Source organism: Harmonia axyridis, chromosome 1 (assembly GCF_914767665.1).
Source record: "Harmonia axyridis chromosome 1, icHarAxyr1.1, whole genome shotgun sequence".
Lineage (NCBI taxonomy): Eukaryota > Metazoa > Arthropoda > Insecta > Coleoptera > Coccinellidae > Harmonia > Harmonia axyridis.
Window position 1 is genome coordinate 25424128 of NC_059501.1, and position 16596 is coordinate 25440723.

The following is a 16596-nucleotide window of genomic DNA, read 5'->3' on the forward strand; positions in this document are numbered from 1 at the left end:
CGAAAATTTTAGTGTTGCTTGTGGGTGACCTGATTTGTTCGACACCGGCGGAATGAGCAATTGTCACACAAATTCTACGAAAGTACCATAGAGCCCTGTTGTCTTGAGAAATTATCTTTTTGAAGCAAGAAATATAGTGTACAGGGTGACTAGTGACGTAAGGGACAACGGCTCATTGGCGATAAAAGACTTTAAACTACAAAAAATGAATCAAAGGGGCAAAGAGCTCTGAAACGCCTCGAGTGGCAAAATTCTGAAAGAATAGTTTTAAATTTCGGCTCCACGATATTAGTTACGTGCCATCTGCTTCTGTCAGTGTAAAATTTCGAATTCACGTGCCTTTATATATTATTACAAAGGTCAAATGGGTCTACTTGATGAAGGCAATCTAATTTAAATATTAAAATTAAATTTGATGATTTGAAGTTCATATAATGATTAGAGTCTCCATTTACCAAAATTGAAACAAGATTCTAGGAAATTCTTATTTCAATTGTGAATTATGATTTGCATATTCATTTCACAGAAGAGTAAGAAAGAAGATCCATTATTTCACCTGCTGAGATTGCAACCTCTATAAATATTACCAGAGTATTTTCCCTATCAGTTAGCCTATGGTGTACCCAAATGAAGGTTATGTTATGAATATAAATGTTATAAGTTTGTAAATTTAGTTTTATACTTCTGTCTTCTTCAAGTAATTTAATTTTATTGTAGATTACTCAGTTGTATAGTTTCGAATAATTTATTTTTCATCTGGTTGGTTCTAAAATTTCTATTTTAATTTGATATTTACAATTGCTTATTTGTCACACCGTACTGGATTTATTTTCTGAAACATTGGTTTGATCGAGGTCATTACACCGGTTCGACACCGGTGGAATGAAAAATTATCACATTGCTGTCTTATAAATTCCACGAAAGTACTATAGGGCCCTGTTCTTGAGAAATGATCTACTGAAGCAAGATGCAGAGTATACGGGGCCACTGATGACATAAGGGATAACCGCTCAGTGGAGTTAGAGGACCTCAAACTACTCAAACGACAAACACTGATCCAAGGAGGCAAAGGGCTCTGGAACACCTTGTGTGACAAAATTCTGAAAAAATAATTTGATGTTACGGCTCCAAGATATTAGTCACGTGCTGTCTGCTACTGTATATTGTTATCAAAGTTAAATGGGTCTACTTGATGAAGGCAATCTAATTCAAATATCAAAATTGAATTTGATAATTTGAAGTTCATTAGATATTAGAGTCTTCATTAACCAACAAATAAATTTCAATTCTTGGAAATTAGGATTTCAATTGCGACTGATGATTTGAATATTTATTTCACAGATGAGTAAAGAACCTACTGAGATTAGTACCTCTGTTAATATTACCATAGAATTTTTCCTTTTAGTTAGCCTACGGTCTTTCCAAATGCAAATTAGTGAAATGAATATACATGTTTCGTAAATTTTGTTTTTCGAACTATAAGACACCGATGAGGAAAAAGTTGTATTAGGTACAAAATACCTAATTCGGAATTGAGCAATTGTCACATTGCTGTCGTATAATGTCTATGAAAGTACTTTAGGGCCCTGTTCTTGAGAAATGGTCTTTTGAAGCAAGAAACATAGTGCACAGGGTGACTCTTCAACAAATCCACCGAATAATTTCAATTTTTGAAGTTTTGTCACCCTTTACTATCGCCTTCCTTCAATATTTCTGAAATCTTTCTTCTTCTTCTTCTTCCTCTTCCCAATAGGAAAGAGTCTTCTGCCTTCTGTCCGTTATCAATTCGCCTCCTATGATACAGAGTTCCAACCTTCTTTCCACCGCTTTCTTATCTGAGCTACTGTTATCCCTCAATACTTAAAATCTTCGTGGCCACCAGCTGAAATTGTTCCAAGTAAACTATCGGACATCTCAAAGACAACATTTCCTCTACAACAGGTTGTTTGATAGGTGGAATTCACTGCCAGGCTGGATAGAAGACGCCACAAGTGTGAATTCTTTCAAAAATCTGTTAGATGCACTTTAATGTAATTTTTAATTTTCTTTATTTCAGGGTACTGGTGTTTCCTCAGAGTTATAAGCTTGTATGCCTCCTTCCTTATCCATTTTGTAATAATAATAACTAGATCAAATACAGACGTATATTTAGGAATTTTGTATTTTATATAAAAAATTCTCAACATGTCTTAATGATCAAAAATTTAAATTTATAAAATATTGATTTCAGTAACTTGCATTTCGGAACACCGAAGGCTAACTGAAAGAAAAGTTACTCTGGTAATATTTACAGAGGCAGCAATCTCATCTGGTGAAATCATAGATCTTCTTTCTTACTCTTCTGTGAAATGAATATGCAAATCACCAGTCACAATTGATATAATAATTCACACAAATTGAATTTTATTTTTCGGTTGTGGTGACTTTCATCAGTAGCTGATAACTACAAAATTTCAAAATTAATTATAATATTTGAATGAGATTGCCTTCATCAAGTACACCCATTAATAATATATAAGGGTATGTGAATCCGAAATTTAACACTGTAGACAGTAGCAGAATGATATATTCTCGCACGATTTTGTTCTACAAGATGTGGAAAAATGAACGGAATAACCACAGAATTAGAGAAAGGATGTATTTAATATCGTGGAGACGAAACTCGAAATTATTCGTTCAGAATTTTGCCAGTCAAGGTGTTCAAGACAGTGGCGGCCGCTCAGAGGAGGCAGAGGAGGCCGGGCCTCCCCAAATTTTACCGCATTATATTCAATTCTTAGTTCAAGTCCAACTATATTATGTTAACCTAAATCAATAGAATATTCAAATTTCTGGATACTTTTCACCCCAATATTTCATCATATTTATACATTCTCCGCAACAGACTTCAAAACTGAGAAGATTGCGCACCGCTGCACCGTACTACAGGCATGCGATGCGCTAAAGAATACAGCAGACTCCAGACGCGGGTCGCGGAGGCCCAATTCCTCTCTAGTCGCGTTTGTCTTGAACGTAGAATTTAAAATTTCTCCCGATACGAAGCTCCAGCCACTCTAAATGCGAGCTGGATATCACGTGACGGAGGCCAGGTCTCCGTTGACCGAAGCATGTATTCGTTTAACCCGAACGGCCCGAACATGATCCACGGCGATTAACGATGGGTCTATATCAGCTGTTTCTGTTTATTAGCGCCAGAATTAGGGAAAGATAAAGATAGGTCAGAACTTTTTATTCCTTTCGGCGTGTGCATTGTGGTTTCGTGTTAGGATTGTTCGGCAAAGTTTGTAGGTAAGGAAGGATATTGGCTGGCTATTCAGATATATTTTATCGAGAAGAATGGAAACGGAAACGTCGGAAACTAGAAATGAAAATGATAGTGTCAGTAGGGAACTCAGAGTTACTGAAGATATTGTAGTTTTTATTTTGATTAAAAAGTTCAGCCAAATGCCTTACGATGACAAAATTTTCATTACCAAAACTATATATTTATTCATTCCTGCACTTGGGTATGCATTTCGCTGGCTAAGTAGATACACTAGTGGTATACCTATTTTTTTGCTTGGCCTCCTCTGAATGAAAGCTCACGAGCCGCCACTGGTTCAAGAGCCCTCCACCCTTTTGATTCATTGTTTGTAGATAGTTTCGATTTGTACCTAGTGAATCCGATGGTGGGCAGATTAAAGGTCTTAAAACGATAATCAAATGGATTTGTATCTGCCGTTCCAAAAATAATTACAATTACCTATCTCATCGATAAAATCTGATATGTTGGAGTATTAAAATGGCCTTTTTGTCAGTTGTATCGACGCTGCTGACCCTTTCGCTCTGTGTGTCCTTCCTCGTACTATCTGTCTGTGTGTCTGGCCGACGTAACATCCGAGTGCATATATTATGCTCGAAATGCAATATTTTACAAACGCCATAAAACGGATATAAAGTGCGTTTTACGAGCACGGTTAATGTTGTGGTACGTGGAAACGCTCCATACCAACTTATACCCTTTCGGTCAGTTGAAATTTATTATTTCTGCATCCGCTTTTAACTAATTAAACTAAATTTGAATTTTGTTTTGTTAAAATGTATCTCTCTCGGATGAGCAGAAAAACCATTTTACAATTTCATTTATTGCGAGATCAGAAATGTACGACAAGATATATCATCACCCTAATTGCAAAAGACATTCTCAGTTGAGTATCTGACATTCTTTGGTGGGGGTCTTCGTTGATTGGGTGGGGGTTAGATTATATACAGTTTTGACAAATATACGTCTTGATATGGTGGATAACGCAGGTCAGGAACACATATCAAATCTCATTAGTCGATTACAGATAGAATTATACGATCATTGTTTCATACCTTTGAGAGAAGGGGAGTAAACGTAGGGGTGTTTGAAATTATTCGGTCTACATTACTATAATTTTAAATTGATATTTTGTAGGAAATGAGTTATGTATGGCGTCATAAATGTAATTCCACCATGTTGATCACCATTGTATTCCAGCGATATAAAGAGTGTTTTTTTAGAGCTATTGAACTTTAAATTGCAATAAAACAACGATGGATAATTCAATTGACATGAATTTTATTTATCCGCAAGATAATCTTGTGGCATTACATTTCAAATATGATTTCTGGCATATGACCGCCTCGGCTGGCTCGGATGTAGTCCAATCTGGACGTCCAATTTTTGATGCCTTTTTCCAACATTTGTGGCCGTATATCGGCAATAACATGGCGAATGTTGTCTTCCAAATGGTCAAGGGTTTGTGGCTTATCCGCATAGACCAATTACTTTACATAGCCCCACAGAAAGTAGTCTAGCCGTGTTATATCACAAGATCTTGGAGGCCAATTCACAGGTCCAAAACGTGAAATTAGGCGGTCACCAAACGTGTCTTTCAATAAATCGATTGTGGCACGAGCTGTGTGACATGTTGCGCCGTCTTGTTGGAACCACAGCTCCTGGACATCATGGTTGTTCAATTCGGGAATGAAAAAGTTAGTAATCATGGATCTATACCGATCACCATTGACTGTAACGTTCTGGCCATAATCGTTTTTGAAGAAGTATGGACCAATGATTCCACCAGCCCATAAAGCGCACCAAACCGTCAGTTTTTCTGGATGTAACGGTGTTTCGACATACACTTGAGGATTAGCTTTACTCCAAATGCGGCAGTTTAGTTTGTTGACGTAGCCGTTCAACCAGAAGTGCGCTTCATCGCTAAACAAAATAAAATGGACGTAGTGCGCGATACGTATTCCGCACAGAACCATTGTTTTCGAAATAAAATTGCACTATTTGCAAGCGTTGTTCAGGCGTGAGTGTATTCATGATGAATTGCCAAACCAAACTGAGAATAAATCACTTGACAGCTGTTAAATTGGTCGCCATCTTGAACAGTAATGCCAACTTAAAGTTATATACCTCGAAAAAAAACACCCGTTACAATACAGCAATAATTTGAAAGTAAAAATTCAATAAAAATAATAATAATATTATAAGTCTCAAAAAAAGGAATGAATAAATAAAGTGAAATCAACTCATGAAAGTAGGTGCTCAAAAACATTCTCACCCTGAGACTCGCAATAACCGAGCCGATCATAAAACTCCGTCCTCACATACGACAACACCGCTGGTGTTACCGAGCTTGTGATGCCGAATAATTTTATTCTGCGCTCTCATAAATTTTCTGGCCTTCCGTGAGTTACACTACGAAAAAAAGTCGAGGTGAGTTTAATTCGGTGATCTTATCCACTCATCATTGGGGAATATATCCAGTCATGAAAAACCAATATTCATATAATAATAATAATAATAATAATAAGGTCTTTATTTCACAAGAAATCTCAAGGGGAAGTTCACCCGAAGGTGCTCTACCACTTAACCCTTGTTATATACAAAATGCACATTTGAACATATCTTAATCTAAAATTAAAAACAAAGAGAAAATTTTAAATAGTCAGCAGAAGCAAAATATATAAATATTAGCATTTCAAGATACAAACAACCTACAGAGATGACAGAGAAACTACACTGAAGCGGGATCGAGAAGATAAGTTTTAATTTTTTTCTTGAACATATTTTGATTCAATAGTTTCAAATGATCAGGAACACCATTGTACAGCTTACATATATTATAACTGAAACTTCTTTTAAAAGTAGATGTTCTGTGACGGGGGCACGACAAAATATTTCTTCGACGTATGTTGATGTTATGTACGTCTGTTCTGTATACCACTCTATTAAAGAGATATGGTGGGCTTCTCTTTAGAATGATATTGTGAAATGCACATAAAGAAAAAAATTCAAAGGAAATCCTCATCATCCTATACGTTTATCCAATATCAATAATTTTCCACATGTCGCACTAGCTTCTTACGAACCACAGTTTAGAACATTTTTGGATTTTCTCTTACCTATAATGGTAGTAATAGAAGACGATTCTCGAGTTTAACGAATATAGAGGAATCTTTGTGGTCATTTCTGATGTGAAAAATCTTTTTGGTCTGCGATTGAGAAATTTTCAATCTCAAACTATTGCGTACGAGTATTTTTGTACCTTAAATGACAATTAAGCTGTTTCTGATATGTGTCATCTTCATATGCAATCGTGAGTCTTCGAGACCTCGTTATATCGTATTCTTCTATGTATATTTTGACTAAATTTGGTATAGGACATTGATGGTTCCATAGGCATTCAACTTTCGAATATACGGTGACCGTTTTGTATTATGTATTATTATTTTAAAAGAGCGAAGGGCAAGAATCATACTTCCCACCCATTGACTTAAAATATTTAATTATTCATCGAATTGCTGAAAGTGCGCCTTATAGATTTCCTGAATGAGTGAAAGATTACAACATGAACGGAAATAAGCAGATAAATAAACATAATAATTAATAATCTTATTTTCTTATCACCTACAGTTTGTAAGAACAAGAAAACAAGTCAACAAAGAATAACAAATTGGTACATAATATAAAAATACACAGTATAAATTCTCTCATATACATTAAGAATTGATGCGCTTACATCAAGTGATACTCTTCCTCTGAGTAAGATTCAATTTCCATGATTATCAAGATTTCAATTCTCGTGAGGAGTAATCAATTATTCTTACCACTTCATAACTGGGAATTTATTTATCAGTTTTGATCTAGAATAAACAGATAATTTTTTTGGTCAGAATAAGTCGGCGCGGTTAAAAACACAGAAATGTTCTCCTTGTGATATTAACAGTCCTTCCAGAGTTAGATATAGTCTAATATTTATGAAAAACTATCAATGTTCTACATATATATTCCTGGTAAGGTAAACAACCCAACATCTTGAAAACGCCTCTACAAGATTGTCTAAACTTCATTCTTCGCATGAGCCTAATTGTTCGCTTCTATATTCTTACCAGAGGAAACCGGTATATCGCTATTCTCCCTTGATGACATACATACTCCTTGGTTTACTTTCGATTATTATTGCTTTGAAATAGCGTGAAAATCTTCTGTTTGACAAGGGTTATGTTGATGGCATTGTTGTTGATACATTAACCAGATAGATATAATTGATATCGTATGATATTACACACTTGGAAATCGTACTTCTTTTTCTTTTTGTATTTTCATCATTCATTACCAAGTGCAGGTGTTAGCCAATTATATATTATTTATTATATTGTAGTTACTGTCTGCTCACAGATGGCGCTATGGGTTTCCGATTCACACATACTTTGGCACCGGCGGACAGCGTTGCAACAGAATCACTTCTCCACGTTGATGTGGGAGGGTTTGTTACCAAATCCGTCATCGGCTGACGTTTGCTCAGACGGAGCCGTAATCGTCCGGGCAAACTTCAGCCGATGACGATTTGGTGTGAGCGTAGGGTTAGGTAGAGATCGTTGGATAGTCCAACTAATGAGTCCACCAGCGATCTCAGGACGAAACACCAAACCCCTGTGAGGGAGCGCACATCGTAACTTTGCTCGACAAAGACTCGCCAAAATATAAAAGTTCCCAGCCAATACATGTGTCTTCTGTCAAGAAGCCGATGAGTCAGCTGAACACTATGTAATGTGAAGCTGTCCATTGAAAAACGGCTACAACAGCTTGGTACTAGGTTCTTTGAGACAAGTGATGGATATAACACCTAGGAAGGATCAAAGGTAAAGAGGTTATACAATAGATACAAGTCTTAGTGTTTGCAAGGCTAACATAGCTTCATTGATCTTCACATGGTTAGTGATGGCATCTTGTACGCCGAAAATTACTTGATTGATAGAATTAAGGTCTCCAACTCTTCTTGAATACCATATAGTAATGATCTTATTACACCCAGTTCATTATAACTTATTATCTGGTGTAACAAATGCAAAATATTGTTTCACCATTTTGAACCCTGTTTGAATCCTTACCTGATCACGCTCGACTGCCCGGTCGAAGAACGGCATTCGACTGTGGCGGCGTCAATGATGGGGCTTGAGGTAACGGCGGTGATCGCGAAGGGACGGTGGGTAAAAGGTCGGCCCCCGAGTGGTAAGTCGGGATGGCAGGCAGGTACATATGGGGATGGTAGAGGGCTGTGGCCGTCGAGTAGAAGCCGGCGTATGGTATATGGCGGTAGGCACTGCGGGCTGCCTCAACGGCGGCCCATGTTCGAACCTCCAGAAATGCTGAAACAAACAATTCATCTTTAAGTTGAGAGCCTTACACCTTCTACTAGTGGAATCAAAAGGTCTTCAATGAAGGAAGTCAGTCTAGAATTAGGCCAACTTGATGATATTTTGAGAAGTATGAAAGGTTTTTTTTTGAGGTGTTGGTTAAGTTCAACTAATTTCATTACTTCAATATCGAAAATATACGCGTATTTCTGTTCGAATTGTCTGATTTTTCATTCATTACTTGAGAGGGGTTTATACCACGTGACTTTCTTGTGTTCTGCCAAAGTTTAACTAGTCCTCCCTCTTCAGCGTTTTCGAGATTCCTCTACTTTTCAGAATGAGTGAAGTAAATTCAAGCGTTTCTTTGATTTACCGTCCTTTTCTACAATATGCAAGAATTCAAAATACGTTTTTACGTCTTCATTTTTGATAACCGTTTTTCATCGTTTGACAAAACCTAGATCTAATTATTTTTTTCTCATTCCAAAAAAATTAGGACTTTTCCTAATGACGTTCCTAATATGTACAGGGTGGGCAAATAAGCAAGGTAAGCGGCTATATTTCAGGATCCACTCATCGTAGAGACTTGCGGTAAAAAATTTTACCACTAAAGTGTACAAGAAAACACACTGGAAATTGTTTTGAAGTTTATACCTCTTCCGCTAGGGGGCGTAATAGCTACCGTCGAGTAGAAAAATGAATTTTACTCGAAAATATTTCATACGAAGTTGAAGAAAAAATATAATGACTGTAATCCTTGGAAAATTCTCTATCTTTTTGAATTCTCACTTTCGATTTTAGGACATCAAATAAGGGTAGGTGAAAGGGAGAAATCTGTCTGATTGAAGTGCGTGTAACTTCAATTTGGCTCAACATTTTTGAGCAAATTAGATCTCGCCTGGAAGATATTATCTTGCTGATTGAGGACAAAATATACTCATGATAAATTTGTTTTTGCTGCTATCGATAGGGGGCGCTAAGAAGTCAGAAGTTCATTGTCTTGTTCATTTTTGTCCGAAATTTCAAATGTAATGATAGGATTTTCTTAACAGAAAGAGAAATTCCATCGAATTTGCATGAAAAACCTGAAGTTCGCAAAGCGATAGTTTCAGGCGTTCTGAAGTTATGTCCGAAAGAAAATATTCTTCAACTGATGCACTGCGAAAAACCAAATTGTGTCTTTAAGTTCTGACAGAAACAGAAATCCCATCAAATTTGTAAGAAAAAACCAAAGGGTCGCAAAGCGATAGCTTCAGGCGTTATGGCCGAGAAAAGATATTCTTCGACTGATGCACTGAAAAACTAAATTGTGTCTTCTTTCGGCCATAACTCCAGAACGCCTAACTATCGCTTTGCGATCTTTTGGTTTTTTCATACAAATTTGATGGGGTTTCTGTTTCTGTCAGAACTTAAAGACACTATTTGGTTTTTTGCAGTGCATCAGTTGAAGAATATCTTCTTTCGGCCATAACTTCAGAACGCCTGAAACTATCGCTTTGCGAACTTCAGGTTCTTTCATGCAAATTTGATGGAATTTCTGTTTCTGTTAAGAAAATCCTATCATTACATTTGAAATTTCGGAGTATAGAGGTATCTGGTACCATTTCGATGTTCTCCTTGAATTTAATATAATCCGCTTAACATTGATTGTCAAACCTACTCAGCGCATCAGAATTGTATGTGTCAGTGCTTGTGTCAGTTAAAGGACCTAAATTCCTTTGTGTCTGTATCATTGTCTCAGGCTTTGAAACTTATCATCTTATCATAATTCTATTGCACACTAACTTTTTGAGCAGTAGTTTCCCAAACAGAGATGATCGCCTACCGTCACTATAACGAACAAAGAACACTAGAACTTGAAATTTTTATGGTAGTCGCGATTGAGTTTTTAATGTTTGTTGCGTCAAGTGAATTTCACGCAAACTTTACGGGCAGTTGAATATTCATAAAGACGCATTTAGGTCGAGAAACCAACCCCAACAGGTACAGCGAGGCCTAAAAATAGAACAGGAACATCCTTGGCGCCACATTGGCGCTACATATGGTCATCCTGAAGTCACATCTAAGGGCAACGAACGAAGACGTGGACCAATCAGGGACCTGAATTGCGCTTTGGTATGCAGAATCCAAAGCGACGCTTAACATCCCCAGGAAATTGGGGTACCATATTCAGTACGCTCGTAGCTGTTACCTTGTAAACATATAACTTGTACAGCCAAATTCAATATATTAGTTAAGAAATCCGGTGTTTCATTATCCTAATTTAATAGAATTACAGTTGATCGATTCAACCAAAAACAATGTTCGCAATCTGACTGAAAGATCCGCAAATATAACCGTTTAATTTTGTTTACTTGATTTCACATTTACGAATTCGATCGATATGAAATTTTGTATTCCGATATAGAATAACAAGTCCTATGCAAAATGTTATACCGATTGTGTAGGAAAATTTTCTAGGGAAAATTCATGAAGAAAATCGAAAGAAAGACTCATTATGCCAGCGATAACAGACACGACCAAGTTGAGTTTTATGCTTGGTGCAAAATTATGTGATGATCATCAGAACCATGGAAAATTCAGGCAGAATATCGAAATGACAACAAATCTGAATCTGTTGACATTTTGCATAATGTTGAGCGCGTCACAGAATTGCATTTAACATTCAATGTGTGGCTCCTAAGTCCGCCCCCCTTCTACTGTGTTTTAGGGCTTCCTCCCCTCAAAACCGTTAACCTTACATTTGAAAGATTTATCTATGAGATGTTGTCTTTTAGAGATTTTTGACTAGGTAATTCTACTTGAAAAAATCATGAGATATTTTTTCCTAGATCGACACCAAAAGTTTATTATTAGTGTTGCGTCAAGTGAATTTCACGCAAACTTTACGGGCAGTTGAATATTCAGAGAGACGCATTTAGGTCGGAAAACCAACCCCTGCAGGTACAGCGAGGGCTAAAAATAGAACAGGAACATCCTTGGATCCACATTGTCGCTACATATGGTCATCCTGAAGTCACATCGAAGGGCAAGGAACGAAGACGTGGACCAATCAAGGATCTGAATTGCACTTTGGTATGCAGAATCCAAGGCGACGATTAACATCTCCAGGAAATTGGGGTACCATAGACCAGTACGCTCGTAGCTGTTACCTTGTAAGCACATAACTTGTACAGGGTGGGCAAATTTCGATGTTTTAGTACTACAACTTTTGAACCAGAGGAGATAGACAAAATCTGATACCCACTTCTCGATCTCTTTTTCTGAGAAACTAACAAGGGTAGTATTCATTTTTGGCCACCTTCTTTTGTTTTCGAATTATAAGCGAAAATTGGAAAAATGGCGATAATGAAAAACTTTTATATCTCCACTAATACTGATGATAGAGCTCTGAAATTAAAACATTATACAGGCACTTTTTTACGTAGAATCCAGTGGCGTGCTCGTATTTTCAAAAGGGTTTTTAATTACGAAGCTATGACCCAAAGTTATGTTTTTTTAAATGGGAACACTAGATTTTTGTGCCATTTTCTGAAAGCTTAATTTTTCCTGACTTCAAAAATATATGACATCGTATGATTCGTATCAAAATATTTAACAGAAAATGGTCAAAAACCTTTTTTTACTTAAGAGTCTCAATATTTCTATGGTTTCAACTGTTGATGAGCCTTTCTATAACAAGAGCATTGTCTTTCCGTCAATCTGAGTATTTCTATGCTTTTCACTTATTTCTACAAAATTCGAATCTATATTTATTTCATACAAATCGTTTCGAAAAGATGAACGAACTTGGAAAAAGGTTCCTAGGTAACTCGAACACAGTTTCAAATATTCATCTATTGAAATATCGAGAAGAGGTGTCGACTGTGCATTGTGCAATTGTTGTCATTATTAGGTTGAATATTATTTCTTGTTTGTCCCTTCGTAATTAAAATGTTGAGTTCAATCATATATGCATTGTTTCATATGCTGTTTGAAATGGATTGGTACTTGTGCGTATTGATTCTGGGACCTATGTAAATAATCTCCTGATACATGCATCTCAATACAACTCTTTCGATTGAAAAATTCGATCTTGTGGTTTCTCCGTTATTTCCAAATCAATTTTTAGATAAAAAATTTATAAAACATATCTAGATTCGAATTTTGTAGAAAAAAGTGAAAAGCATAAAAATAATCAGATTGACGGAAGGACACTGCTCTTGTTATGGAAAGCTCAATTTTTCTGTGTTCATCAACAGTAGAAACCATAGAAATATTGAGACTCTTAGGTGAAAAGAGGTTTTTGGCCATTTTCTATTATTTATATTTATCCGAATCATACGATGTTATATATTTTTGAAATCAGGAAAAATCAAGCTTTCAGAAAATGACACAAAAATCTAGTGTTCCCATTTGAAAAAACATAACTTTGGGTCATAGCTTCGTAATTAAAAACCCTTTTGAAAATACGAGCACTCCACTGGATTCTACGTAAAAAAGTGCCTGTATAATGTTTCAATTTCAGAGCTCTATCATCAGTATTAGCGGAGATATAAATGTTTTTCGATATCGCCATTTTTCCAATTTTCGCTTATAACTCGAAAACAAAAGAAGGTGGCCAAAAATGAATACTACCCTTGTTAGTTTCTCAGAAAAAGAGATCGAGAAGTGGGTATCAGATTTTGTCTATCTACTCTGGTTCAAAAGTTGTAGTGCTAAAACATCGAAATTTGCCCACCCTGTACAGCCAAATTCAATATATTAGTTGAGAAATCCGGTGTTTCATTATCCCAATTTAATAGAATTACAGTTGATCGATTCAACCGAAAACAATTAGAAATAATATACAAAAACGTCTCAGATTAATAACGAAACTGCATCAATATATCCCACATTCCGCCTCCACCACTGATATCGCCCTGACTCCAGATGAATGCAGTTTGAATAGCCACCAGTTCTTCCCCGATAGCGATAAAATACCTATGCGAAGATTGTGCCTGATCCCGGGGGATAGATTCAGCTTTTCCAGACTGGACTACGGCAAAGGTAACTCGGATCAAAACTGCAACAATTTTATCGCTTCTAATTTGGAACGCAGGCGGCTATGCTGAGTTCGGTCCTATAAAATTTACGGTGCCGGAACTCTTAGATCGCTACTGAAATAATGAAGGTCACTAGCTGCCGACCGAGCCTCTAAATGACTGTTTTTCTCCAGGTCGATAATGGCTCCATCATGTATCGATTTCACGTTGTCGTGAACGAGTCTGGTTGGAATAATGGAAGAGGTCGATTGAATTTAAGAAGAAACAATCTGGACGATCGAGAATTTTCGCAGCTTTCATTATTGAATTTTCTTATCCTTTCGTTAACATTATTTTTGAGCGCTCGTTACTCAAACATATCGTTTTATCGTTTCGTCACGTTGTCGTCAATTTTTGGATTTTCGAGCCAAGAAACATCTCAAACGAAAATATTCGGCTCAATACTCATTTTTCAATCGTAGTTCAGAAAATCAGATTTCAGAATGTAAAAGTATAATTCAGAAAAAAAATGGCTTTCAGAATGGTTATTTCAATTCCACAAAAACGAAATTGAAACTCAAAATAGGAAGTTGAAATTCAGAAAAACAAAGATATAATTCAGAATAGTGGATTGAAATTCTGTATTACGAAAGTTCTTGGTCAACGAACTTTCGAAATTTTTCATCGATTTCAATTGTTTATACGCCAAATTGAAGATAAATTCTTCGATATTACATCAAACTCCAGAAAAGTATTTCAAAATGTTGACAGCTTATTAAGCCAAATGAAAAGTCCCCGCTCTGATGCACAGATGGCGGTGCTAGTATTAAATATATGATTTTTAGTTACTACTGAAAATCACATGGATTTAATATCCATATGATTCACAATTGAAGGTTGGTACTAACCAACCATCAAACGATACGTGTCAAAATTTGACAGCAGTCCGACCATCAGCTTGTGAGATATTGCGTTGTGAGTGTAGCTACTTTGAAATGAAAATGAAATATTGCCTTTTGAAGGAAAAAAATCTTGGCTCGATGAAGAGTTTCCGGGGTGTGCACCAGGAAAATCAACCATCATTGATTGGTATGCTAAGTTTAAACGTGGTGAAATGAGCACCGAAGACGGCGAACGCGGTGGACGGCCACAAGAGGCTGTCGCCGACAAAAAAATCAAAAAAGTTCACAAAATAATTTTCAATGACCGTAAAGTGAAGTTAGCAGATATCTGAATGTGTTCATCATATCACTCACGAATATTTGTACATGAGAAAGCTGTGTGCCGCGCGAGCTCACAATCGATGAAAAGCAACAACGTGTTGATGATTCTGAGCAGTGTTTAAAGCTGTTTAAGTGAAATGAACCTGAATTTTTGCGTCGATATGTGACAATGGATGCAACATGGCTCCATCATTGCACTCCGAAATCCAATTATCAGTCAGCTGAGTAGACTGCACCCGATGAATCGAATCCAAAGAGAGGAAAAACACAACAGTCAGCTGGCAAGGTTATGGCATCAGTATTCTGGGATGCGCAAAGTATAATATTCATTGAAGACCAACAAAAGGGCCAAACCATAAACAGTGATTATTATATAGCGTTATTGGATCATTTAAAGGATGAAATCGTTAAGAAACTACCTCATTTGAAGAAAACAAAGGTGCTGGTTCATCAAGACAATGCGCCGTGTCACAAATCAATGAAAACAATGGCAAAATTGCATGAAATGGGCTTCGAATTGCTTCTGCATCCACCGTATTCGCCAGATCTGGCCCCCAGCGACTTTTTCCTGTTCTCAGACCTGAAAATAATACTCGCTAGAAAGAAATTTAGCGCCAATGAAGAAGTATTCGCTGAAACTGAGGCCTATTTTGGAGCGAAAGACAAATCGTACTACAAAAATGTATCGAAAAAGATACTTGAGATCGCTATAATCGCTGTATCGCCCTCAAAGTCAACTATGTGGAATAATAAAATCGAATTATGAACAAAACAAGTGCTGTGTTAGACCGGGACTTTTCAATTGACCTGTTATTTATACAAGGTGAAAAAACATGTATTTGTAGTCCAATTTCTTAACATCCTGTGAAGCCGTCGGGAGATTTGTAGATGTTACGCTAAGTTTATTACAAAGATCATCTTTTTCATCATCTTTCAGTTTTTATTCCACCTCACATCTTTTGAAATTCAATATCAGTACAATTTGAAATATTTAGGTCCAAAGATCCTAAATTCCAGAAGAGTCCCCCAATCCAGATAATCACACAAAATTCAATGAAAATTGGATTACTAGGATTACAAGAATTTCACGTTTGTACTTGCTCATACGTTATAATGTGGAACTGGAGTTGAAATTTGTATTGGACTATCTACGACACGAAGGAAATACGCATAGGATATGTCATCAACATCATATAAGACAAGACTGGCTTTTACCACAATGGCTCAAAGTACTTTTTTCGGACGAGTCACGTTTCGGTTGAAAAAGTCATAGTCAACGAGAAGGGGTTTGGAGAAGTCCAGGCAGACTAGAGCGACTCAATTTCGCCAGGGAAGTTGTGCCCTTTCAAGGCGGATCAATAATGTGCTGTTTGGTCGCCGTACCCATCTATGTAGAAACCATCATTGAACCAATCATTGTTCCTTTGTGCAACGAATTTGGGGATAATTTCATTTATCAGGATGATAACGCCCCACTACACCGCGCACAAAGGTTTCAAAACATTCTTCAAGAGAACAATATCCAGAGAAGGATGGAACAAAATGCCTGAAAATTTCACTAATGACTTGGTTCGTGGGATCCCTAGGCGTATTGAGCAGGTGATCAAAAGAAGGTATGGTAATAAGGACTATTGAATTTGGATTCAGTTGTGGAAAACTATAATTAATCAAAAATAAATGATTATTTATTTCTGATAAATTGATAAATTTAGATT

General features: G+C 36.6%; 2 protein-coding genes across 7 annotated transcripts in view; one reads left to right on the forward strand and one right to left on the reverse strand.

Moving 5' to 3' along the window:
* Positions 1-16596, forward strand: part of LOC123671307 — a 174972-nt gene that overhangs the window by 73139 nt on the left and 85237 nt on the right. The gene's annotated exons all lie outside the window — the stretch shown is intronic.
* Positions 1-16596, reverse strand: part of LOC123671306 (protein doublesex-like) — a 190077-nt gene that overhangs the window by 55065 nt on the left and 118416 nt on the right. For 2 of the 3 annotated variants that reach the window (XM_045605058.1, XM_045605057.1), the window contains one exon: positions 8410-8667. In XM_045605058.1, coding sequence (XP_045461014.1) covers positions 8414-8667 — 254 coding nt within the window. In that variant the 3' untranslated portion in view covers positions 8410-8413. Of the gene's footprint in view, positions 1-8409; positions 8668-16596 lie in introns of those variants that run through there. The other variant, XR_006746074.1, reaches the window with a different exon arrangement.